The sequence below is a fragment of the Geotrypetes seraphini genome, chromosome 3 (assembly GCF_902459505.1).
Source record: "Geotrypetes seraphini chromosome 3, aGeoSer1.1, whole genome shotgun sequence".
Lineage (NCBI taxonomy): Eukaryota > Metazoa > Chordata > Amphibia > Gymnophiona > Dermophiidae > Geotrypetes > Geotrypetes seraphini.
Window position 1 is genome coordinate 387,143,467 of NC_047086.1, and position 24,741 is coordinate 387,168,207.

The 24,741-nt window shown below is 46.0% G+C and overlaps 1 protein-coding gene across 1 annotated transcript in view; it reads right to left on the reverse strand.

Moving 5' to 3' along the window:
• The window catches only part of ABCG8 (ATP binding cassette subfamily G member 8), a 60,571-nt gene that overhangs the window by 29,176 nt on the left and 6,654 nt on the right, over positions 1-24,741 (reverse strand). The window contains exons 3-6 of the mRNA XM_033937671.1: positions 23,521-23,677; positions 15,330-15,568; positions 11,365-11,497; positions 7,044-7,313 (exon numbers count right to left, since the gene is read on the reverse strand). Of these exons, the coding sequence (XP_033793562.1) occupies positions 7,044-7,313; positions 11,365-11,497; positions 15,330-15,568; positions 23,521-23,677 (799 nt within the window). The remainder of the gene's footprint in view (positions 1-7,043; positions 7,314-11,364; positions 11,498-15,329; positions 15,569-23,520; positions 23,678-24,741) is intronic.

Here is a 24,741-nt window from a genome sequence, read left to right on the forward strand (position 1 = left end):
CAAACATGCATTTCTTCATCCACTATCTGCAGTCATGCTCTCTTTTTTTTTTTTTTTTTCAATTTAATTTCTGTCAGAGCTGAAAATCCATGTTTGCAAAGATAAAAAGATCCAAATGGTAGCAAAGTCTCATAAGAACATAAGAACTGCCGCTGCTGGGTCAGACCACTGGTCCATCGTGCCCAGCAGTCCGCTCACGCAGCAGCCCCCAGGTCAAAGACCAGTGCTCTAAATGAGTCCAGCCTCACCTGCGTACGTTCCAGTTTAGCAGGAACTTGTCCAACTTTGTCTTGAATCCCTGGAGGGTGTTTTCCCCTATAACAGACTCCGGAAGAGCGTTCGAGTTTTCCACCACTCTCTGGGTGAAGAAGAACTTCCTTACGTTTGTACAGAATCTATCTCCTTTTAACTTCAGAGGTTGCCCACTCGTTCTCTTACATACTCAATTGCTTTGTTGCTTGATTTAGGATAACTAATGCATAAATAAATAAAATCACTTGCCTTTAGTTTTCAAGGACCAATCACGTGAAAAAATGATGCTTGTCTGGGCAGTTGTAACCTTACACACACAGACGCTCATAGCATTGACAGACTTACGTACGCAACGTACATGTCATCTATTCTAGTGCATAGTTATGAAGGGAATTTTTAAAAACAAAGTAAAATTCAGGAATCTCTCATGGCACACCCGGAATGTGTTGTTAATTATGTGTTGTTAATCTTTGGGGCACACCACAGTGCCCTGGCACACAGTTTGAGAGAAACTGCTCTATACTGACCATAGATCCTTTGTGAAAGAAGGGTGTCAGGCTGTACTAGCTCATTTTTAACTTATGTAGACGCTCTTTGGTGTCTAGTATGAAATGGTTTGCATCTTTTACTGTCGGAGAATCCACTCTGTTACTGTAGATGTTTTCTCTGTGAGTTACCAGTGCTTGATACGATTGGTCTGCCAGAGATTCAGGTTGAAAATAATCGCCAATAGGAGGACGGATCGGCATCAGATTTTCCAGCTGAGACTGTTTCAGTTTGGGTGCATACTTTTGTAGGGATTCCTTTTTTTTTTTTTTTTTTTGTGGTATGTTTAGTTTGGGATGTCTGAACTCCTCTTTTATTGATTTTTCCATGTCCAAAACCACCAGAATCTTCTTTTTTTTCTGTAAGCTTGCATGTAAGCTTTTTTTTTTCTGCTTGATCGAGATCTGTGGTCCCATCCTGTAGTTAGAATTCTCTGGGTAGAGTTGTGTTCCCTTGATGGGTAGGAAGGGTTCATTTGCTTTGTATAATCTCAGCTGCAAGTGTTCTTTCATATGGAAATGTGTTTTTCTTACAATGAAGTCCTCTGGATGAGAGTAAAGTTGATTTTCATCCAGTCTGTTAGAAAAGTTGAACGTTTAGCCCTTCAAGAGCACGAGAGAGCTCACGCTGTGATAATTGGTGGTGGCTAACGGAGGTTTATTATCACCATTTGATTCACAATTCATTGGTGGCGTCAAGGGGAGTTTTGTTGATTGTCACATTCCTGTGGAGGTTGAATGTTCAAGCTCTAATATTTATGTTTGTTCAATGATTCCAAAATATCAAATTATGCCTTCCAGTGATCAGTCTACTCTAGGTGTTATGGCTATGATCTGGGATGTTTTTTTCCCTCTAGAAGGGAAATATTGAGGGATGACTAAGACATTCAATGAAGTTACAGAGAAACACTTTTAAAACCAATAGGAGATTTTGCTAGTTACCTTAGATGTGAAATCACTTTGGGGTCCTTTTATTAGGTGCACTAATGGATTTATCCCTTCTACGAAACCGCGCTGAATGGCCCACGATGCTCCCGATGCTCATAGAAACTCAATGAGCGTCGGGAGCAGCACGGGCCATTCAGTGCTGCTCTCTGCGCTAAAATCCGCTAGTGCAGTTTCGTAGAAGAGGGGGTTATTGCGCACTAAAGAATACCACAGGCTAAATGCTAAGATGCCCATGGGATATAATGGATGTCTTAGCATTTAGAGTGCACTAATCTTTAGCATGCGCTAAATTGGCTAGCACGCCTTAATAAAAGGACCCCTTTACACTTCCCCCTCCCCATTCGCGGTTTTGGCAATCGCGATTTCACATATTCGAGATTTTTGGGGGAGGGGGAAAAAAGAAAAAAAAACATCGTTAAGCCTTCCCCTTGGCATCCCGGCCTTACCTGGTGGTCTAGCGGGCTTTCAGGGCAGGAGCGAACTTTGTACGCTCCAGCCCCGTGCAGATCGCCAATAGGAAATGGCTGTGGGGAGTTCCCGTCGTAGTCTCGAGAAACGACGGGAACTCACAGCAGCCATTTCCTAATGGCGATCTGCATGGGGCAGGAGCGTAGGAAGATCGCTCCTGCCCTGAAAGCCCGCTAGACCACCAGGTAAGGCCGGGAATGCGGGAGGGAGGCGGGGGTGGGTCAGAGTCGGATATTCGCGGTTTTTCGCCATTCGCGGTCCAGTTCTGCCCCTATCCCCCACGAATCCGGAGGGAGAAGTGTATACTATGGGCTCCTTTTACGAAGCTGCGTTAGTAGCTTTAACGTGCGTGACTTTTAATCACGCGCTACCTCTGCGCTAGGCGAAAAACTACCGCCTGCTCAAGAGGAGGTGGTAGCGGCTTGCGCGTTCGGTGGTTTAGCGTGCGCTATTACGCACATTAAACCGCTAATGTGGCTTCGTAAAAGGAGCCCTATAATTCGAAAAAGAGAGTACCCACTTCTTCTACGATCCAGTTCATTTCAATAGCTATGAATTTTTTATTTTTTAAAGACTGTATAAATCAACAGATCTTAGGTGGTTATGGGGGCTTCAATGGCTCCTTCGACAGCTCGTTTATTCATGGCGGATTTTTAAGAATGATGGGTCCAGTCATCCAGGTATTTTTTCCAGATTAGATTGTCAAGATTTATTGATAATATTTTTTTTTTCTTATGGGAAGGTGCTAAGGAAGAAGTATGAATTTTGTTGCCTGAATGGGACGTCTGTCATCCAAAAGTTGATTTGTCATTGAATTCTCATGAGTCACGGATATCTTTTTTTAGATATTTTGATTAGTAGGAACAGGCTGAACTTTTCTACTTTCTTATAGAAAAACCAGGGATAGGAATTCCTTCCTGGTATTTTCTATCAGTTATCCCATTGCCCTGAAAAAAAACCCCTGCTTTTCTCATGAATTTTTACGCTATCATAAGAACATAAGAACTGCCATCTCCGGATCAGACCCATGGTCCATCGAGTCCGGCGATCCGCACACGCGGAGGCCCAGTCAGGTATACACCTGATGTAGTTTTAGTCACCCATATCCCTCTATGCCTCTCGTAAGGAGATGTGCATCTAATTTGCCTTTGAATCCTAGCACAGTGGATTCCTTAATAACCTCCTTTGGGAGAGCATTCCAGGCGTCTACCACTCGCTGTGTAAAGCAGAACTTCCTGGCATTTGTCCTGGACTTGTCCCCCCTTAGCTATCGTAGGATATGCTTTTCTACGGATGAGCATAAGACACAATCTATGATTTTGTCCAATAAAGTTATAGCAGTGAGTTTATTCTAAAAAGTTGATCAAGAAAGCATATAAAAACAAGACGGCAGATAAAGGCCAAATGACCCATCTAGTCTGCCCATCCACAATAACCATTATCTCTTTCTCTCTCCAAGAGATCCCACGTGCCTATCCCTGGCCCTCTTAAATTCAGGCACAGTCTCTGTCTCCACCACCTCTTCTGGGAGACTGTTCCACGCATCTACCACCCTTTGTGTAAAAAAGTATTTCCTCAGATTACTCTGGAGCCTATCACCTCTTAACTTCATCCTATGCCCTCTCATTCCAGAACTTCCTTTCAAATGAAAGGGACTAGACTCATGCACATTTATATTACGTAGGTATTTAAATGTCTCTATCATATCTCCCCTCCAAAGTATACAGATTGAGATCTTTAAGTCTGTCTCCATATCACGAAGATCACGCACCATTTTAGTAGTCAGTCCTCTGGACTGACTCCATCCTTTTTATATCCTTTTGAAGGTGCAGCCTCCAGAATTGTACACCATATTCTAAATGAGGTTTCACCAGAGTCTTATACAGGGGCATCAATACCTCCTTTTTCCTACTGGCCATACCTCTCCCTATGCACCCTAGTATCCTTCCAGCTTTCGCTGTCACCTTTTCAACCTTTTTGGCCAAGTCCCACTCTTCCGTCGTGCACATAAGTGAGTTCTCTTTAAGCTGCTTTGTCAAGCGACATCTAGGAGGGAGGAAACAGATGACTTCATGACGTGTTTGAAGTTATGATGCTGGGAGCACAAAAAATAGTGGTAATTTTGAAGAAGTTCTGGCCTATAGTGAGAGTTTGGCACCGTTTTGTAATCATAAATTATGGCTTGCCTTTTGGAGAGAGCATTTGGGCTTTGGATGGAAAGATTTGTCTTCTGAAGGGGGTCACTCCCCCTCTTTGACATGCAAAACCTGTGACGTCACACTGGCTTTGACTTCATCTGTTAATCCAGTGGATGGTAAGACTTTATATAAGTTACAACATTTAACCTTCTGTTCATCTGTATGCGATGTCCTTGCAATAAACCATGGGTCAGACCTCCAAGCAATTTAGAGTGAGAATGAATGAAGCACCCATGGAGGAGCATTGTTTATTATTCAAGCGTGTTTTTAGTGACCTGCGCTACTTTACGATTGGCAAACACAACAACAAAGGTGGCCAATTGGTGTTCAGTCTCTTTATTGTGATGGACGCGACACGACCGTCTTTCGGCCCGTAAAGGGCCTGCCTCAGGAGTCTTGTTGTAGATCAATTTGTGCGATTCCCATAAAATTTTCAACACATGCTTTGGTAAACTGCAGCTCTAAAGAACGGCGTCCGCTACTGTCCGCGGTCAAATGACAAAGAAAAAGAACACCAATTGGTCACCTCTGTTCTGTTGTTGTGTTTGCTGCTCACTGGTGCGAAGGCAGTTTCTCCTCTTTGTTTCCAACCTACTTTACGATTGACCATATACCCCCCAGTGAAAGGAGAAGGGGTGGGGGGGGAAGATAGAATTAAGATAGATAGAATTAAGTGCCTGCAACAACATGAAGAAACATGGATTTATAAATTAAAGATTTTATAGGCCTTGTTTTGAATTCATCTATTGACTGGCTCAATTATTTTTAAGTATATACAGTGGCACCTCGGAATCCGAACGCCCCAGAACTCGAACGACTTGGAATCCAAACTTTTTTTTGTAGTAAATTTTGCTCCAGAATCCGAACTCTGCTTTGGAATCCGAGCGCCCCAGTACTTGAACAACTTGAAATCCAGACTAATTCAAGCAAATTTTGTCCCCAAATCCGAACTCTGCTTTGGAATCCGAGCGCCCTGCACATTGTATATGTGGGTTTCTGCCCCAGAATCTGAATGCTGCTTTGGAATATTTGTTGATATTTTACCTTAAAATCCAGTGTATTTCCTGTTAAAATTTGAGTTTGTGGGACCCAGGAATGGATTAATCCAGTTTCTATTATTTTCAATGGGAAAAATTGTCTTGGAAGTGGAACTCGAAGGGGGTTCTGGAACGGATTAAGTTCGGATTCCAAGGTATCACTGTATACTAATTTTAGGAAGAAATGACATGTTGATTGGATATGATCTTTTTGAACTAGTTTTAGGGAATAATGAATACCCTGTTGGACTGTTTTTTCTCCAGCTATTTATGTTTTTTCAATTGCGCAGAGTTTTCTACTTGGACCAGTCCATCCACATATATGACCACCTTTAGATTTTAGGATTTGATCCACGTTTTTGCATTAGGACTTTCAGAGACACCTGAGGAAGACAGGGTTGTTGGAACACGGACCGTGTTGGGTCCTTAGTCCCCATTTTTTGGGTCCTTGACATCTCATCATGTGGATTAATTGACTGTATTTACCAAAAAGAAGTGGCAATAATAATCCATAAAAGGAGCTCCGTTGAGACCCACAGGCAAATGCAGGGCCCAGAAAAATTCTCCGTAATGACTGGATTGCTACATGGAGAGAAACTAATATTACATATGTACCCAAATTCTTCCCAATCCTCATTGCAAATCTGATCATGTATAATGCTGGGACTAGCTCTCAATTGCTATTTGTGACATGACATGGAGTTTGTAACCTGCTAGGAACAGTGGATTAAGCGGAAAATAAGTGGTTTAAATAAATCAATCCGTGAATAAAGAGAGGGAACTTCAGCATGAATCTCTTTGTAAACTGTCTACAACTGGGTAACTCCATTTAAAAGCTCCAAGAAACCTATTCTATAAATGGTACCTCTCTCACCCCTCTCCTCCCAAGTACAGAATCTTTCCTTCCCTCTGCCAACCCACTCACGACTCTCTCTCACTTCAATGGGTCAGCATCAGTGATTCCTACACACTGCCTGCCGCTAAACAGGAAGCCTCTCTTCTGCCTCTTCCTGCCTGGGCAGAACCAGGAAGTTGTGACAGAGGGGGCAGGAAGCGGCAAAGGAGAGACTTCCAGGTTAGCATGTAGAAATCACTGCCGCTGCCAGGACCTATTAAAGTGATGCTTTATGGAGGGATATGCAGGACCGCAGGAGTCCAATTTTCTTCCCCCATGCCAACCTTGTCAAGGTCCACCACTGCTGGGTGAGCTAAGATCCTGGGAGGAGGAGAAGCAGCAGTAGCGTCCCAGCCGGGGTGAAAGCTTCAGGAATTGAAGGCTTGAGGCCACACAAGGGAATGGTGGGGGAAGCAGTAAGCACCTCCTTATGATCTGCACTCAGGGAGGGAGAGAGCAAAGATGCCCCATGCAATCCTATTTTTATGTAGTATTGCTTAGGCGGTTAAATACTGAATATCGCACAGAGTCGCATAAGACATAGCTGGCTGGAAAAATCCAAATATTCCACACCAGTGCTCAGACATGACTCTGCATTGAATATTCAGGAATAAAGCTGCTGGTGACTAAAAGAACACTCAATGTTGTTGGCTGAATATCTACTCCTACATTGCTATTGTTTTTCACTGAAGATACTAACCATAGAAGTCAGCGGGATTGCAGTATTTGGGGCATGGATAACCAATGGTTGCAAAATATTGGACCATGTCACAGGCAGTTCCAGAATAGATGGTAGCCCCGGAGGATAAAAGAAGAACCAAGTCAAAGAGCTGGAAGATATCTGATCGCGGCTGATGAATGGAGAGAACCACCAGTCGGTTTCCTCTGGCCAGCCTGGATAATGTTATTACGAGATTGTGTGCTGTGAAACTGTCCAGTCCAGATGTGGGTTCGTCTAGTATCAAGATGCCTGTCTCAAAACAAAAGGTGACACTGTGTCATGGAGGTGAGGATTTGCATTATTTCAAATTTCATTGCTTGACTGAAACCTGAAAAAAAAGCAAATTAATCATAATTGAGCTTGCTGAGACATGGAAACAAAGGCCAAATGTCTCATCCAGTCTGCCCATCCACAGTAACCATCCACTTGCCTATCCCACACCTTCTTGAATTCAGATACAGTCTGTCTCCACCACTTCTTTCGGGAGATTGTTCCACACATCTACTATCCTTTCTGTAACAAAGCATTTCCTTAGATTACTCCTGAACCTATCACCTCTTCACTTCATCCTATGTCCTCTCATTCCAGAGCATCCTTTCAAATGAAAGAGACTCGACTCATGTGCATTTACACCACGTAAGTATTTAAACATCTCTATCATCTCTCAGCTCTCCTGCATTTCTTCAAAAATATACATATTGAGATCTTTAAGTCTGGCCCCATATGCCTTATGACGAAGACCACTGACCATTTTAGTAGCCTTTCTCTGGACTGACTCCATCCTGTTTATATCTTTTTGAAGGTGCGGCCTCCAGAATTGCACACAATATTCTAAATGACGTCTCGCCAAAGTCTTATACAGGGACATCAATACCTTCTTTTTCCTATTGGCCATACCTCTCCCTATGCACCCTAGCATCCTTCTAGCTTTCGCCGTCACCTTTTCAACCTGTTTGACCACCTTTAGATCATCACATACAATCCCACCCAGGTCCCACTCCTTTTTCATGCATTAAAGTTCGTCACCCCCTAAACTGTACCATTCTGTCAGGTTTTTGCAGCCCAAACTTGCATTTCTTAGCATTAAATCTTAGCTGCCAAATTTCAGACCCTTTCACAAGCTACACTTTGATAAACTCTCTTTTAAAAGGCCCTCGATTATTAAAGTGTAGCAAGGTTGCAGTCACTGTGCATTAGAAGCATAGCTCTACGGCAAGGCGCTCTATCTTTGAATTCTATAAAAAGCGCCACAATTTGCATGCACAATTTTGGCCACATATCCAAATTGCATGTGCAATTTAATTGAATAACAAGCTAATTATCACCGATAATTTGAATTTTAGCAAGCAATTATTGGTGTTAATTAGGATCAATTAAGGGCTGTGCATATACATTTAGACACAAGATCCATGCCTAAACTTTAAGGTCCACAGAAATGGGGTAGTCATGGGTGGATCGGGGGGTGTTCCTTTAAATTACACACATAATTACAGAATTAAGGCCCTCTTTTACTAAGCCATGGTAGAGGTTTCTACTGCATCCTGGGGCCCTAAATGCTCAAACACTGCTCCGACACTCATAGAATTCCTCTACTGCCGCTTAGTAAGGGGGGGAGGGGAGTAAGGCCTCTAGCTTAAACTTAGATTTCATTGGGTTCAAATTAGAGGTCTGCATGGAAACGGAGATCACGGGAATCCCGCAGGTCCCATGGGGGTCCCGCAGGAATCCCCCCTAACCCACGGGACTCCCAGGAGACCCCCGTCTGGCCCACGGGACTCCCACGGAGACCCCCCCCCCCTCTAGCCAACGGGACTCCCATGGGGATGGAAGGCTTTGGAAGCAGGGTTCGTCCATATAATGTAATGGACATGTCAGCCTTAGTAAAAGAGGGGATTTATAAGTTAATTACCTGAACAGAAAACAAAAAAAGGGTTCCAACAAAGAGATTCCACAAGGAAAATAGCAAAAGAAAATGTGGAATTGATGATCCTGTCAGAAGTAATTGCTGCTTTTTATGGGGACGGGCGGGGATGGAAGTAATTCCTAGCGGGGATGGGTGGGGACGGAGAGGATCCTGGTGGGGACGGATGGGTATGGAGAGGATCCTGATGGGGACGGGTGGGGACCTAGAGGATCCTGGCGGGGACGGGTGTGGGGATGGGTGGGATTTCTGTCCCCGCGCAACTCTCTAGTACAAATGGCCATCCCTAAATTTAGTTACAGTTCCCATGCATAACGGTATTCTATAAACCAACTCGCACCCTATGCTCAAGGCTAGAATATCTACTGGAAATACCCTCCTTCAGAGGACATCAAATACAAAAGCGTCAGGAAAAGAACTTTCTCTGTGATGGCCCCAATGGGGTGGAACCCCCTTCTGAGGGAATTAAAACTAGAAAAGGACACCAAAAAGTCCGAGAAAGGAATAAAGACGATACTCTTCACAGAACACTTTAGCAAATAAACAATTAGGGGAAACAGCAACATGGAGGAAACAGCTGGCTACTCCCCCCCCCAACTTGGAACAAGAAAGGGTGAACTCTCAAATAATGCAAAGAAAGATGAATATATGACATACAGAAACTATAATACTACATGTACACAGATGGTATATACAGTATAGGTAAGCTATTCATATATTTAACTCATGAATTGTAACAGCTCGTGTATTGTAACCTTTACTGAGGCTTATGCAAAACCACTCTGAATTGGCTCCCCAGTCATTAGCAGTGGTATAGAAGTACAACGAGTGGTGGGCGCTTGGAATGCTCTCCCGGAGGATGTGGTGGCAGAGACTACTGTTCTGGGTTTCAAACGCAAGTTGGATGCACACCTTATTGCAAATCATATTGAGGGATACGGGAGATCCGGGTCTCCAACCAGGAGCACCTAAATGGGCCTCCGCGTGTGCGGATCGCCGGACTAGATGGACCTTGGTCTGATCCGGTGAAGGCGTTTCTTATGTTCTTATGTTCATTCAATAAACATAAATATAAACCAACTTAATGTTAACATGCCATAGCTAGGCTGTGCACTTTTCCCTGCTACTTCTAGAGAGGTGAAATAATGGTGGAGGAGAGGGTCCCTGGTTGGGGATGGGGGCACAAATTATATGTTTGCCTATGGCCATATATAGGGCTCCTTTTGCTAGCGGTTTTAGCGCGGGTTTTAGATGCTAACGCCTCCATACAGCTTGCATTAGTATTTTTCGTTTAGCGCGGGGTTTGTGCACGGTAATCTTCAGCGCACGCTAAAAATGCCAGCGCACCTTAGTAAAAGGAGCCCATAGTAAAAGGAGCCCTGCATGCGGGGGGTGGGGGGATGTGCAAGGCCAGCATGCAGATAACGAGGACAAAACTATATTAGATGGATTTTTCCGCTAGACCTCAAACACCCAAGGTGCTACTTAGTATTTCTATTCGTACCCTTACTGGGGTGGTGTTTTCATCATTGGTCTTAGCAAGTAGCGTGTGCAAAAAAAATTTTATAGAAATTAATTTTCTCTTCTGGCTCTGCATAAATTCTAAAGTGCATAGAGTGCTATAAAGTGCTGTAAAGGAAAGGCACTTATCTTTATGCCCGACGGTTGTTCAACCGTTTTACTCCTAGTTTCATCAAGGGCTATGCCTCCTTTAATACAGACACCATCATTTTTAGTTAAGAAAGCCCTTACTTTGAGCCAAAAACGCCGCTATTTTTAGCACAGGAGTGAAACGGTCAGGCATAAAGATAAGTGCCTTTCCTTTACAGCACTTTATAGCACTCTATGCACTTTATAATTTATGCAGAGCCGGAAGAGAAAATTAATTTCTATAAAAAAATTTTTGCACACGCTACTTGCTAAGACCAATGATGAAAACACCACTCCAGTAAGGGTACGAATAGAAATTCTAAGTAGTACCTTGGGTGTTTGAGGTCTAGCGGAAAAATCCATCTAATATAGTTTCGTCCTCATTATCTGGTGTTTATATCTATTTGGACATCTCTAGAAGTTTCCTTATTTGGTTGATTTGTACAGCATGAGGACACTCCATGGACAGTGCTGCCAGCTGTAGCAGCAGGCCATTGACCCATTCTGGGCGCCAAAAGGTCGTATTCAGTTGGTGGGGTTTGGGGATCTCTGCCAGCCCAGGTATTTATTATTTGCTTGAGGTTGCTAGGGTGGGGAGGGGGGGTGGAGGAAATTGTATGCCCACCCACTGCAGACTCAGGCCCACCCAAAGCAGCAGCTCTGGCAACACCATAGGCCCCAAAGACTGTCTCGAGGAACCCTAGCGTTAATCTAATGAACCATACTTACCAGGGTTCCACAGCAGTTGCACTCCAATGCTCACCCTCCTCCTCTCACCGCCTGACACACCCCGAACATATTCATTCCCCACTCGTGTGTTTCCGCATTGCCGCAGTCTCAGTTCTGCAATAACGTCTTCCACCTGAAGGCACAATAGGAAGTAAAGGTGTTCACCAAAGTTCCTGTTGGTACTTTCTTACTGTGCTGTCACAGGCCTTCTTGCACCTATGGCCTTTTCCCTTCCTCCTTCCGTCACTTGCCGGTAAGGTTTTTTGGTGTCTGTTCCACATACGTTGTGACTGATCGAGTTTAACTTACAATAAGTACAGTTAATGAATGATGTTTAATGATGGAAAACCAGCGCCGGTCGCGCGGCACTCAAACTACGGCGCCGTTTTGAGAATGGCAGCCTGCATCGAAGATAGGCGCTAGAAATGTAGGCCTGGCTTTTACAGAGCTACATTTCCGGTGCCCAAGGCAGAATTAATTCATCGAGGGCCCCTAGGCACACAAGTACACTGGGCCCCCCTGCCCCGCCCCATCCCATAATGCGCCCAGGCGGAAACAGGAAGCTGCGTCAGAGGGAAGCTTTGGGCAAGCAGCACCGCTTGCACAATTACAGTTCCTGTTGCCTTTCTTACCCGTGATGCTTGCTTGTCTTACTTTCCGTCGATGGGGGTGGGTTGCCGATCGGGGTGGGGCCCACGTTGCCGATCAGGGGGGCCCGCATCGCTGACCGATGCTGGAGGGGCCCATCGCCGTTTGGAAAAAACAATGTTGATGGCCTCTTTCATCAGGCCCCCCTGACTATTTTGGGCCCTCGGCGTGTGCCTACATGGCCTATTGGTTAATCCTGCCCTGCCGGTGCCTGTCTTCAGCATGTCATCTCTGCCCCTAACCAAGCCTCTATTGACGTTTGGCGCCAGTAAGCGCCTGCGTAGACATGATTCGAGTGTCGTCTTTTTTTTTTTTCCTTAATTACTTTTTAACTGGGTTTTAACGGTACAGTCAATGACCGCACCGTTGATGGCCAATTAAAACACTTAACTTAGGCGCCGTTCGGGCACCTACCACTGCCTCCCGGATGGCACCATTTTGAGAATCTGGGCCTTCGTACGGACAAACGGTAACAGAATCCTAATTGCCTTGCCTAGGAGGCGACGTCAGAGAGAGAGCCAATGCGGGCGTGAGTTGGTGATGCCGCTCGTGCCGGGGAAATTTTTTTTAAAAAAATAGGTACAGGGTAGGGAAGGGGTGCGCACGTGCGACAGGGGGGGCATGGAAGGAGCGTGGGGGCAGTGAAAAAGAGGGCAGGGGAGGAGACGCCACTGTCCCGGCTGCTTCTCGCCCTCGTTACGCCACTGAATAGAGGTGCCTGTTTTGGACTTAGGTGCTGGTAGGCAGCTTACTTAGGCACCAGTATTTGGGCCAAGAAAACCTCGGCATAAATAGGATGCACCCAAATTTTAGACGCCTCCCTGTGCCTAGATCCGTTACAGACTCTGCCAGGTGCGACTCTATACGCCGTTCCTGACACAAGACTGACATGTGCTTTACGCCCATTCCTTGGCACAGACATGGGCCACTCCGGTCCTCGAGGGCCGGAATCCAGTCGGGTTTTCAGGATTTCCCCAATGAATATGCATTGAAAGCAGTGCGTGCAAATGGACCTCGTGCACATTCGTGTGGGGAAATCCTGAAAACCCGACTGGATTCCGGCCCTCGAGGACCAGAGTGGCCCATGCCTGCCTTAGTACCTAGGTGCAATTTATACAATGGGGGCCTTACTGCCTCCTGTTTAGGAGGTTCTGAGGACTCACGTGTTAAGCAAGTGTTAACTAGACAGCACATGTGGATCCACGTTGACGTGCCCTAGACAGCACATGTGGATGCACGTTCTGTTTAATGCTTCCTGGCCCATTTCCTATCCATGCCATACCTTCAGCAAAAATAAAAATCAGAGAAAAATATGGACATTCCAGGTGCTTTTGGGACCTTGCCCAGAGAGGCTCGTTGGCTATGTCGTAAGGTGTGTCTCCTGGCTCGCCGGTGTATTCTGCAACATTGGACTTCTCCGAACCCCCCGGCATTTTGGTAGTGGAGAACCCATCTCCGTACATTAGTTCTTTGGAAGGCACGGAAGGTGGGGATCTCTCTTAAATGTCGGCGTTGTTTTCTGCTTCTTTGGGACCTGTATTTGCGCTCTTTGTCCCCTAGGGGACGCAGCCTCATACTTAATTCCCTACCTTAATTGTTGGGTGTACCCACATCGGTTCTGGTTTTTTTGCATCCCTCTGCTCTGGGGGTGGGGAGCGGGTGAGGGGAGGGGGATCTGGGTTGGGGGGGGAGGTTTGGGGGGAGAGGGTGTCTAGCCCCATTGAATGCCCTGGGTTCATCAGAGTCCAGACCCTGGGAGAATCATGTGTGATCTTTTGTTCCCTTTTTGGGACTGTATCCCTCTCCATGTTTGTAGGGTGAACAGGGGGGAGTGGTGGGAGGATGATTTGGAAGAGATTTCTGGGGTTTAAGGGTGGGTATAAATGACACATGATTTTATCCTGTTCTGAGTTGTTCTAGCGGATATCCTGCCTCTGTTTGCTGTCTTTTGTATACAACTGTTTTCCTTTGGTTCCGCCTGTTTTCTGTCAATAAAAATTGTTTACAATCTAAAAATCAGACAAAAATAAATAACGCCGTATCTCATAAAAAGATAAAGCGGAATTAGAAAAAGTACAGAAAAAGGTGAAAAAAAATGATAAAAGGGATGGGACGACTTCCCAATGAGGAAAGCAGCTAGGGCTACTCAGCTTGAGGGGCTCAGGGATGATATGATAGAGGTCTATAATATATTGAGTGGAGTAGAAAGGGTAGATGTGAATCACTTGTTCACTCTTTCCAAAAATACTAGGACTAGGGAGCATGCGATAAAGCTATTAAGTAGTAGATTTAAAACAAACTAGAGAAAATATTTCTTCACACAACATGTAATTAAACTCTGGAATTCATTACTGGAGAATGTGGTGAAATCAATTAGCTTAGCAGGGTTTAAAAAAGGTTTGGATAAAAGAGAAGTCCAAAGGTCATTATAGAGATGGCTTGGAGAAATCCACTGCTTATTCCTAGGATAAGCAGCATAAAACCTGTTTTACTTCTTGGGATCTAGCTAGGTACTTGGAACCTGGGTTGGCCACTGTTGAAAACAGGATACTGGTCTTGATGGACCTTCAGTCTGGAAAAGGGATGGCTGAGGGGAGATATGATTGAAGTCTACAAAACCCTAAGTGGAGTAGAACGGGTACAAGTAGATCGATTTTTCACTCTGTCAAAAATGACAAAGACTAAGGGACACTTGATGAAGTTACAGGAGAAAATTTTTTTCACTCAGAGAATAGTTAAGCTCTGGAACGTGTTGCTAGAGGATGTGGTAAGAGCGGATAACGTAGCTGGTTTTAAGAAAGGCTTTGACAAGTTCCTGGAGGAAAAGTCCATAGTCTGTTATTGAGAAAGACATGGATTGGTAGCATGGAATGTTGCTACTCATTGCTACTCATTTGGCCAGGTACTAGTGACCTGGATTAGCCACCGTGAGAACGGGCTACTGGGCTTGATGGACCATGGGTCTGCCCCAGTATGGTTGTTCTTATACTCTTATGTGTGCCAAGTATAGGACAATCAAGTCATTGTAACATCACTGATGAGGTTGGTTCTAAGGCACTGAGGAACGAGACATTATGACATCACAATGTCAGCTAATCCGGTGCGGGCGCTAAAACTGCTAGTGCGGCTTCGTAAAAGGAGCCCTTAATCCTCCAGTGTCCCAGGTACATTAGATAGAGCGGGAGCCTGCCGGGACAGATAGGGAAAAAGGCTTGAGTGCCTGAATAATTTGTATTGCACATAGGATATGCAGAATATAAAATACATAAATACCCAATCAATGGAAACCTTGCTTTATACGATCGACAGCAAATTACCCTTTTCTCCCTTTGCACTTCCGTAAAGGTCTTGGGAAGGCGGAGTTTGGCCACAAACAGCAGAGTTTCTCTGACCGTCAGGTTTGGTAGAAGTCGATCATCCTGGCGGACATGGGCAGCGCATTTCTTCACGATCTGCCGGGTGCTTAACTTTCCATTAATCAGTAATTTTCCCGTCGTAATCTTCCCACCTTCATCCTTACAGGTGATAATGTCGAGAAGGGAGGTCTTTCCACAGCCTAGAAAATTAGCATTAACATCATTATTCTTTCAGATTACTAAAATTAGATCATTTTTATCGCACCTTCCTCCTACGGGTGAAACAATCTGTTATTAATACAGTGGCAATTGCGGCGGGCGGGGTAAATTTCCCAAAATTTTATAGGTATCATCAACCCTATATAATGCATCAGGGTATGTATTGGATCCTCCCGGAGCTCATGGAAAATCTTCCAGACTGGTTATGGTTGGAATTAGAGAATGACACGGTGACAAAATTCATCACCTTCCCGTCCCCGCGGATAACCGCGGGAAATAATCCCATGTCATTTTCTAGTGTCTATTTCAACCTCAGAACTTCTACACCAGCATTCTTCAAAACAAAGCTTGCGGGTCAGTGGTTGTGGCCATTCATACTCTGATTCTTATGTGAGCCAAGGATAATGAAGCCATTGTGACATCACTGATGTGATTGGCTCTTAGGCACTGGTGGAATGAGGCATTATGACATCACAATATCTGCTCTGGATACCAGAGACTGTCACTCTGTAGTGTCTGTTTCAACCTCAGTCCTTCTACACCAGCATTTTTCAAAGCAAAGCTTGCGGGTCAGTGGTTGTGGCCATTCATACTCTGATTCTTCCCTCTCTCCTGAAAGAATGACATGAAGATGGTTTCCCGCGGTTATCCGCGGGGACGGAAACGGTGATGAATTTTGTCACCGTGTCATTCTCTAGTTGGAATGGCAACTCCTGTCTCCACTGCGATTAGGTCATGTTTTGAGTATCAAGCTTCCAAGGTTATATAAGGACAATAGAATTCGGTTAGACACTTGGCAGACATTAAAATTTATTAATAATTTAACACCTATTCCAATTCATAAATCCACGTGTCAGTCCCTTTGGTTGAACTCCAAGATTCAAATTTGCTTTGACACGCAGCTCCTGATTGGTGAGGCCCGACTTAGTGCAGGAAGAGGCGGTCGGAGCATAGAGCGAGTGATTTCCTGCACTCGCCGGCGCTCCGGCTGCTCTCTCCTGCCTCTCTCGCTGCCCTCTCCAGTCTTCCCCATTGAAAAACCGTATTCATGGTTTTTCACGATTCGTGGGGGGGTTCCTGGAACGGAACCCCCCCAAATATCGGGGGAGTACTGTATTACCTTTACCTGTATTACCTGTATTTACCTTTACCTGTATTACCTAACTAAATTAGATTCCATCAAGCCCACAATAATGAGAGGAAAATGTTTATTAATCCAAGAAATACTTAAAATAATAGAAATAGGATGTAATCCTAACTACCCAGGCGCTAAAATATATGTATTTATCTCCCCACATTTCAAAATCAGAAAAAAAATCAAAACCTTATTTCTCAATAGGGTTACTAGATTTTACTTTCATAAAATCTGGATGCCCCTAGAACCCATCCCCAGACTTGCCCAGTTCCACCCATCTCCACCTCATTAAACCCCAGTCCCGCCCTAGCCCCTCCCCCACTGCCTGCTCTCATCGGGCAGGAGGGCATCCATGCCCGACACGATTTCAAGGAAGTTTTTCCAAAACCCAGACAAACCCCCTCTTCTACGAAACCGTGCTAGCGTTTTTTAGCGCAGAGAGCCGTGCTGAATGGCCCGCCCTACTCCCAACGCTCATAGGAACTCTATGAGCATCAGGAGCAGCACGGGCCATCCAGCGCTGCTCCCTGCACTAAAAAACTGATGTGGGTGATGTGGCTGTGGGGCTCGGGGAGGGGATGGGTGGTTTGAGTGCTTTGGGGGGGTTTGGCTGCTGGGTTTTGTTCTTTGGTATTTTGTGAGTTTTGGGGACTGAGGGCCAGGGGTTATTGGTTATTGATCCCGTGGGAGGGTGTACATGGTTTCCTGGAAGTGATGCCCTTTTTGGGGTGTCTTGGGTGTGGGTTGGGTGCGGGTTGGTGGTGGAGGGGGGATGGAGGGGTGGGGAGGGGAGTGGTTGGGGGGAGGGGGAGGGTCTTGAAGGGTCTCAGGGATCCTGCAGTTAGGTTCCTTGTGGAATTTTGTGGGGGTTGGGTTGGGGGGCTATGTGGTCTGGGTTTGAATTGGTGGCAGGGGTATGGCTCGATTCTTGGGGCAGGAGGATGCTTGACACTGGAGGAGTGGCAGCTGGGACACTTCTCTGGTACTTTACTGGTTCCTTCTTTTTGTTCTACTTTTCTACTGAGTGGACTACTCTGGAATACACTTTAACTTCTTGGAATGTTGGGGGGATCCATTCCCCTATTAAGTGCTCCAAAATATTGCAGCGTTTGAATCGTTCTAAAACCTCCATTGCCTTTTTACAGGAGACCCGTTTATCCTCAGCGGAACATGCTAAGCTCTGTACCTGGTGGGTGGGTTCCCATTTGGAGGCGCCCGCCGTTGGGGGAAAGGGAGATGTTATTCTTTTGATCCATAAGGGTCTCCGCCTACAAACCCAGAGAGTGCTCCGCGACCCTAGTGGGCGTTACATCATTGCCTTAGTGTTGCTCGATAATCGGCCCCTTTTGCTCTGCAATGTCTATGCTCCTAACAATCCTTCGGCCAAGTTTTTTCGGGGGCTTCGCAATCAACTCTTGCAGTTTGGTGACGTTCCTATGCTTATGGTCGGGGACTTCAATGAGGTACCGGATCCTAAGTTGGACCGCTCTGCTTCTTCTGGCAGAGAGACCGCAAAACTTTATACGGGTGCCCAGCTCCTGGAATCTACTTTGGGGGTGCTTGATGTTTGGCAGGTGCTTTGGAGAGGGATTACTCCAACTTATCTAGGGCGCATGGGACGCTTTCCCGAATCGATTTTATCCTCATTTCCCGCGAACTGCTTCCCCGGGTGTTGGGGGTAGATATGGGCCCCATTGAAATTTCTGACCACGCTTGGGTGGGATTTTGGTGGACCTGGGGCGATTCCTCGCTTTCTAGAGGGACCTGGCGGTTTCCGTGTTATCTGTATAGGGATACTCATTTTCAGGAGTTTTTGGTGCAGCGATGGCATGATTTTCAACACAATAATCAGCAGCATCGCGATGATCCCATTCTCTATTGGGAGACGGCTAAGGCTGTTTTACGGGGGGATGTCATTGCTTATATGGCCCGGGAGTCGAAGCTTAAGTATAGGACAGTTCTGGCTTTGGAACGGAAGGCAACTGTGTTGAGACGTCAATATAGCAGGGCACCCTCCTTCCTGCTTCGCACGCAGCTTTTGGAGGTCCAGCAGGAACTGAACGAATTATTGCATCTCCGGGCTATGTGGACGCGGGCCTACTTTAAGTTTCATTTACAGTGGTACCTCGGTTTACGAGTGCACCGGTTTGCGAGTGTTTTGCAAGACGAGCAAAACATTTGCAAAATCGGTGCCTCAGAAACCGAGCATGGCTCGATTTACGAGCCCCCCCCCCCGCAATCCGGAACCCCCCCTGCGATCCGACACCCCCCTACCTCGAACCGGCACCCCCCCACCACGATCCGACCCCCCCGACACGATTGTGCACCCCCCGCCACGAACCGACCCCCCCCCGACACGATTGTGCACCCCCCGACACGATCCGACATCCCCCCCGACACAATTGGGCACCCCCCCGCCACTTCTTACCCTCATCTGGGCACTCTTAAAGATCGGCCTACTCGTCTGCTGGGCCTTGAGCATCTGAGCATGCTCAAGGCCTACGAGTTCACGCTCACGTTCAGAATGTGAACTCGCAGGCCTTGAGCATGCTCAGATGCTCAAGGCCCAGCAGACGAGTAGGCCGATCTTTCAAGAGTGCCCAGATGAGGGTAAGAAGCGGCGGGGGTGTGCCCAATTGTGTCGGGGGGGATGTCGGATCGTGTCGGAGGGGTGCCCAATCGTGTCGGGGGGGGTTCGGATCGTGGCGGGGGGGGGTGCCGGTTCGAGGCAGGGGGGGTGCTGGATCGCAGGGGGGAGCCTTCGAGAGGAGCAATGCCGGTTCTCGGGGGGGGGGAGGGGAAACGCATCAAAGCGAGTTTCCATTATTTCCTAGGGGGAAACTCGCTTTGATAAACGAGCATTTTAGATTACGAGCATGCTCCTGGAACGGATTATGCTCGTAATCCAAGGTACCACTGTATTTTGATTTGCGAATAAGAGCAGCCAATTGCTGGCCCGAATGGCGCATCCGCGGGGAGGACCTGAGAGCGTCTCCGCTCTTCGGGACTCTTCTGGGGTGCTACATCATCGGCCGGAGGAGATCTGTGAGCTGTTGCGGGCGTTTTTTACTGAGATGTATGCGGATCCAGGTCCTGAGATTTTGGATGGGCAGCTCTATCTTGACAGTCTCGACTTGCCCTGTTTATCTCAGAGGGATGCTGCCGCTTTGGATCTTCCCTTTACTGCAGAGGAGGTAGAGTGGGCGATAGGGGTCAGTCCGTTAGGAAAGACGCCGGGCCTGGATGGGTATCGGAGTGAGCTCTATAAATTGTTGATGACGGAGATAGCGCCGGTGTTGGCTGAAGTTTATAATCTGAGTGTTGCTAAGGGCTTGCTTCCTCGTTACGTGAATTTTGCGTCTATTATAGTTCTCCCGAAGCCCGGTAAGGACCCTCTTTTACCTGAATCGTACTGTCCTATTTCTTTGTTGAATTATGAGGCGAAGCTTCTGGCAAAAATTTTGGCTGCCCGCCTGGCGCGCGTTTTGCCCTCGGTGATCTCGGACTCTCAGGTGGGGTTTGTGCGGGATCGACCTGTAGCTAAGAATATCCGGCATATCTTGTTGGCTCTGGAACGGGTGGGACAGGAAGGTAACCTCTCCATGCTTATTAGTTTCGACGCCGAGAAGGCTTTTGATAGAGTGCGGTGGGGTTACCTCTTTGCGGTGCTTAGGACATACGGTTTGGGCCCTTTCTTTTTTTGGTGCAATCCAGGTGTTGTATAGTGATCCAGCTGCGAGGATTTTGGTTAATGGGACTTTTTCAGGTTTTTTAAATAATCGCCGAGGGACTCGCCAGGGCTGCCCCCTGTCGCCGCTCTTGTTCGTGCTTTCTTTAGACCCTCTACTTCGTGAGCTTCAGGCTAATGCAGATATTCGGGGCTTGGCATTGGGTGATTCTCATTTTAAACTTGCGGCGTTTGCAGACGATCTCTTGGTCTTTTTAACGGACCCGCAGCGTTCCTTGCCCGTGTTGCTGGAGAGCCTTCGGGAATATGGGGATTTCTCCGGCTTTGCCTTGAATTTCGTGAAATCTGAGGCTTTGGCTTCCTTGGCTCAACTTCAGCAGCTTTGGGGGTGATCGTTTTCCGTTGCGCTGGGCCGACTCCTCTTTTCGATACCTGGGGATCAGGCTGACTATGGATGTAGCCCAACTGTATCGCCTTAACATTGATAAACTCCTTGCCAACACTAAACTGTTACTAGCCAAATGTCAGGCGCTGCCGCTGTCTCTATTGGGTAGAATTCATTGATTTCGTATGGTTGTCTTCCCGAGGTGGCTTTACGTTCTCCAGACTCTTCCCCTTTCTTTGTTGCAGAGGGATATTCGGTCCCTCACCTCCTTGTTGTCACGGTTCTGTTGGGGAGGGCGGAGACCTAAATTGAAATGGTCACTGTTGGTGGGGCCTGCCTCCAGGGGAGGTTTGGGGGTGCGCGACATCAGAGTTTATAATCAGGCTTGCTTGCTGCGTCATGTTAGTGATTGGGTGTTGGGCACCTCTTTCTACACAGATCTTTCTATGGAGCGGGATCATTTCTATCCTCTTCATCTTTTGTATCTCCTTCATGCCCCTTTATCTAAATTGCCGAGAACCTGTAAGCGTAGCCTTCTGTTTCGGTCCTTGTGGACAGTGTGGCACCAGATTCTTCGGTTGTGGAATCAGGACTCCCATACTAGTGCCCTTTTGCCATTGGTGGGGAACTTAGCTTTCCCTCCGGGGGTTGGACCCTCCGTTTTTGGTCGCTGGAGGGCTCGGGGATGGAGCAGCTGAGGCATGTTCTGCAGGATGATGGGTCTCTACTTTCTTGTGCTGAGTTGGCGGGGAGGGGGGTTCCTGAGCTTGGCCTTCCTTTTGCATATTGTCAACAGCCATTATGTGGCTTCTCTCCCGGGGAGTTCCTTGCAGGGGGATTTTGGGGCCTGGCTCTGTACTTTTTTGACAGCAGATCCTGATACTAGGGTCTCCATTTCTTATTTTCATTGCCAGATTATGGCTCTTCGCCCACCTAGGGTTTTTTTTGGGATTTTGTAGGCTTGGCAGCGTGACTTGGGCAGGGACTTGGGGGACACTTTTTTGTTGCAAATCCTGAAACGTACTGCGGGCCTGGTCTATAGTGCTGAATTACGAGAATGTCACTTTCGCCCTGTCCTGCGGGCCTATGCTTCCCAAAGTCAGGCTTACTATATGGGTTGTATTGGCACTCAGTTATGTATACGCTGTTCGGTGGAGGTTAATTCTTACTTTCATGGTATCTGGAGATGTGAGGGGATTCAGGCCTTTTGGAAGGCGCTGGCCTCCTTTTTACAGGGCTTGGTACAGACCCCTGTGCCGGTCTCAGTGCTCTCTATGTTGTTTGCCCAGTTTTCCTTCCTGTCCATGTATACTTCTTCTGAAAAATTATTTCTTAGGAAATGTTTTATTTTGGGGAAGAAATGTATTTTATGTTGCTGGCTCTCTCCTGAACCCCCCTCCTTTTGGCATTGGAGGAATCGACTTCACGAACTTATGGGCTGGGAGGCCCTTTTGGCCTGTTCTTCTCGTCGCCGGAGCAGAGACTTTGTTAACACTTGGACTCCGTACTTGAACATTTTGACCCCTGAGAGTCATAGCCGTATCTTGAACAGACTCCACCTTTGATTCTGTGCATCTATTTGCCATTGATGTTCCCTGCTTGAGAATTGTATGTTCCTTTGGGGGGAGGGGGGGGGGAGGGTGGGGGGGGTTTCTCTTTGTGGGGTGGGGGTGTTGCTTGATCGGGGAGGACATCAGAGTCCAGTCCTCCGCGGTTGTCGGGTGAAATTGTATACCCTGTTTTCTACTGCTGTTGTACTTGCTGTTGTACTTGCTTAATAAAATAGATTTGAACATAAAATGAAAAAAAAAAAAAAAACAAAACGCTAGCGCAGTTTCGTAGAAGAGGGGGAAAGTATTTTGTGCGGCCCCGGTCTAGGGCGATTCAGTGTTTTCCTCTGCTGCCCCCGGATGTTTACCGTCTTGCCAGCTCCCTCCTCTGTCTTGCTGCAGCGTTTGCGCATTTGTGCGACCCCAGAAACTTTTTTTTCGGTCAATGTGGACCTGAGAAGCCAAAAGGTTGGACACCCCTGCTTTACATTATGATAAAGATATGCATTTAGGGGCCTTTTAAAAAGTATATTAAGTGATTCATGGTGGAATTAGCACAGGCCCACACTAACGGTTAAGGTAGTGGTTTGAAACCTAGTGAGAGCTATTTCCCATATTAACGCAGAATGGGAACGGACAGTACTTAATGCCCTGTGCCTGGGTTAGGGCTACCAGATGTCAAGATTTACCCGGACATGCCCTCTTTTAGAGGGTATGTCCGTGCGTCCGGACAGCTTTTCAAAACCCGGCACTTTGTCCTCCTGACCGAGACGAGCTGCGGTAATCGCTCCATAGGGATTCAATGGGCAACAGAGCGTTTGCCATGTGGCAGCCCCTACCGTGCCTTTAAAAAAAAAAAAGGAGGGGATAAGTTTGGTATGCAACTGGCACTATTCTACGAGGATGGTTTGAAAAGTCCGCTAATAAAGCGAGTTAAATATCTTTTTAATAAGCCAGTTATATTTTCAACATAGTCCAGCGAGTTTCCAGTTTTTCCATTCCATTAGGAAAATCTGGTTTTGTCAAATTTGAAAAAGTATTTGTTTAACTTGCTTTTTTACCAAACTTTCCAGCCATTCTCCTGACTAGAGGTCTTTGAAACTTTACCTCTGCAAACTCTTTTGGAAATAAGAAATCCACCTCCATGGAGCACACACGGAACCATGACACGTTACCTGAGCTTCCAATAACTGCAAGCATCTGACCACTGCTTACTTTAAAGTTCAGATTCTGGATGGACAGCATATGAGACTCTGGGCCTGTGTTCCATTCCCATGGCATTTTAAGCTCTGCTAGCTTTTCATACCAAGGGATCTGAGCAGCTAAGTTAACCTGAAAAAAAAACAAAAACCCAAAGCCTTGTCAATAAGAAAAAAATTACAGAATTAATGAGGTGTTTAATTAATAACCAAGTCAGGAAAGGAAGTAGTGATGAGCCTATCACATCCGACCCTGGGTGTGTCAAGTAGAGAAACTGAATTCTTCAAGGAAGTCTTGACATCAAGTTTCAAGTTTATTAAAAATTTGATAAAACGCTAATCATAAATTCTAACGTGTTTTACAATAAAAAAATTTAAAAAGGGGTCCAGTTAACAAACTATTAATGGCATAACATTACTTACATGAAACAATAGGATAGTGGGGAGAAATGCAATTTGAAAGAAAGAGAGAACAATTAAGGATAATAACATAGGGAAAGGGAAAAAATACATTTTTGTATTGAAAATGAGATAGAAAAGTCCCATAGACCAATTAACTGTCATTAAGACCTGATATGGTCTGTGTTTCGGCTCCTATGAGTCTGCCTCAGGGGTCTTAAACAAAGTTCTATAAAAGACATACATAACAAAAACATATGATTATATATGTACCAATAAACACCTCTTTGAAGAGTTCAACTTCTCCACTGGGAGTATTTTTAACACACCCAGGGCTGGATGCGATAGACTTATCACTACTTCCTTTCCTGACTTGATTCTACATTCATGGGGATTTGGTTGCACTTTATTTACTAATTTATAACCAAGACACTCTGGTTTTAGAATTGTTTACAATACTGAAACCCTCCTTACAAGTCTGTTAAATGAGATTCTTCAGAATCTAGACACAAGAAGCTATGCCCTGTTAGTATCTATTGATCTATCAAATACATTTGATTTAGTAGACCACTGTCTACTAATCATTTGTCCTAGAGAACTTGGCCTATCTCCTCTACTTCTAGCAGGTTTTACCTGAAAACTACAAGCTAAGACTTTTAGAGTTGCTACTGGAGTCATGTTGCCCGCTGAATATCAGTATGGTCAAGAGTGCCCCAAGGGTCCCTCTTTGACCCAACATTATTTCATGTTTTCTTTTGCCACTGGTCATCTTAATTCAATCATGGAGTTACAGTCATT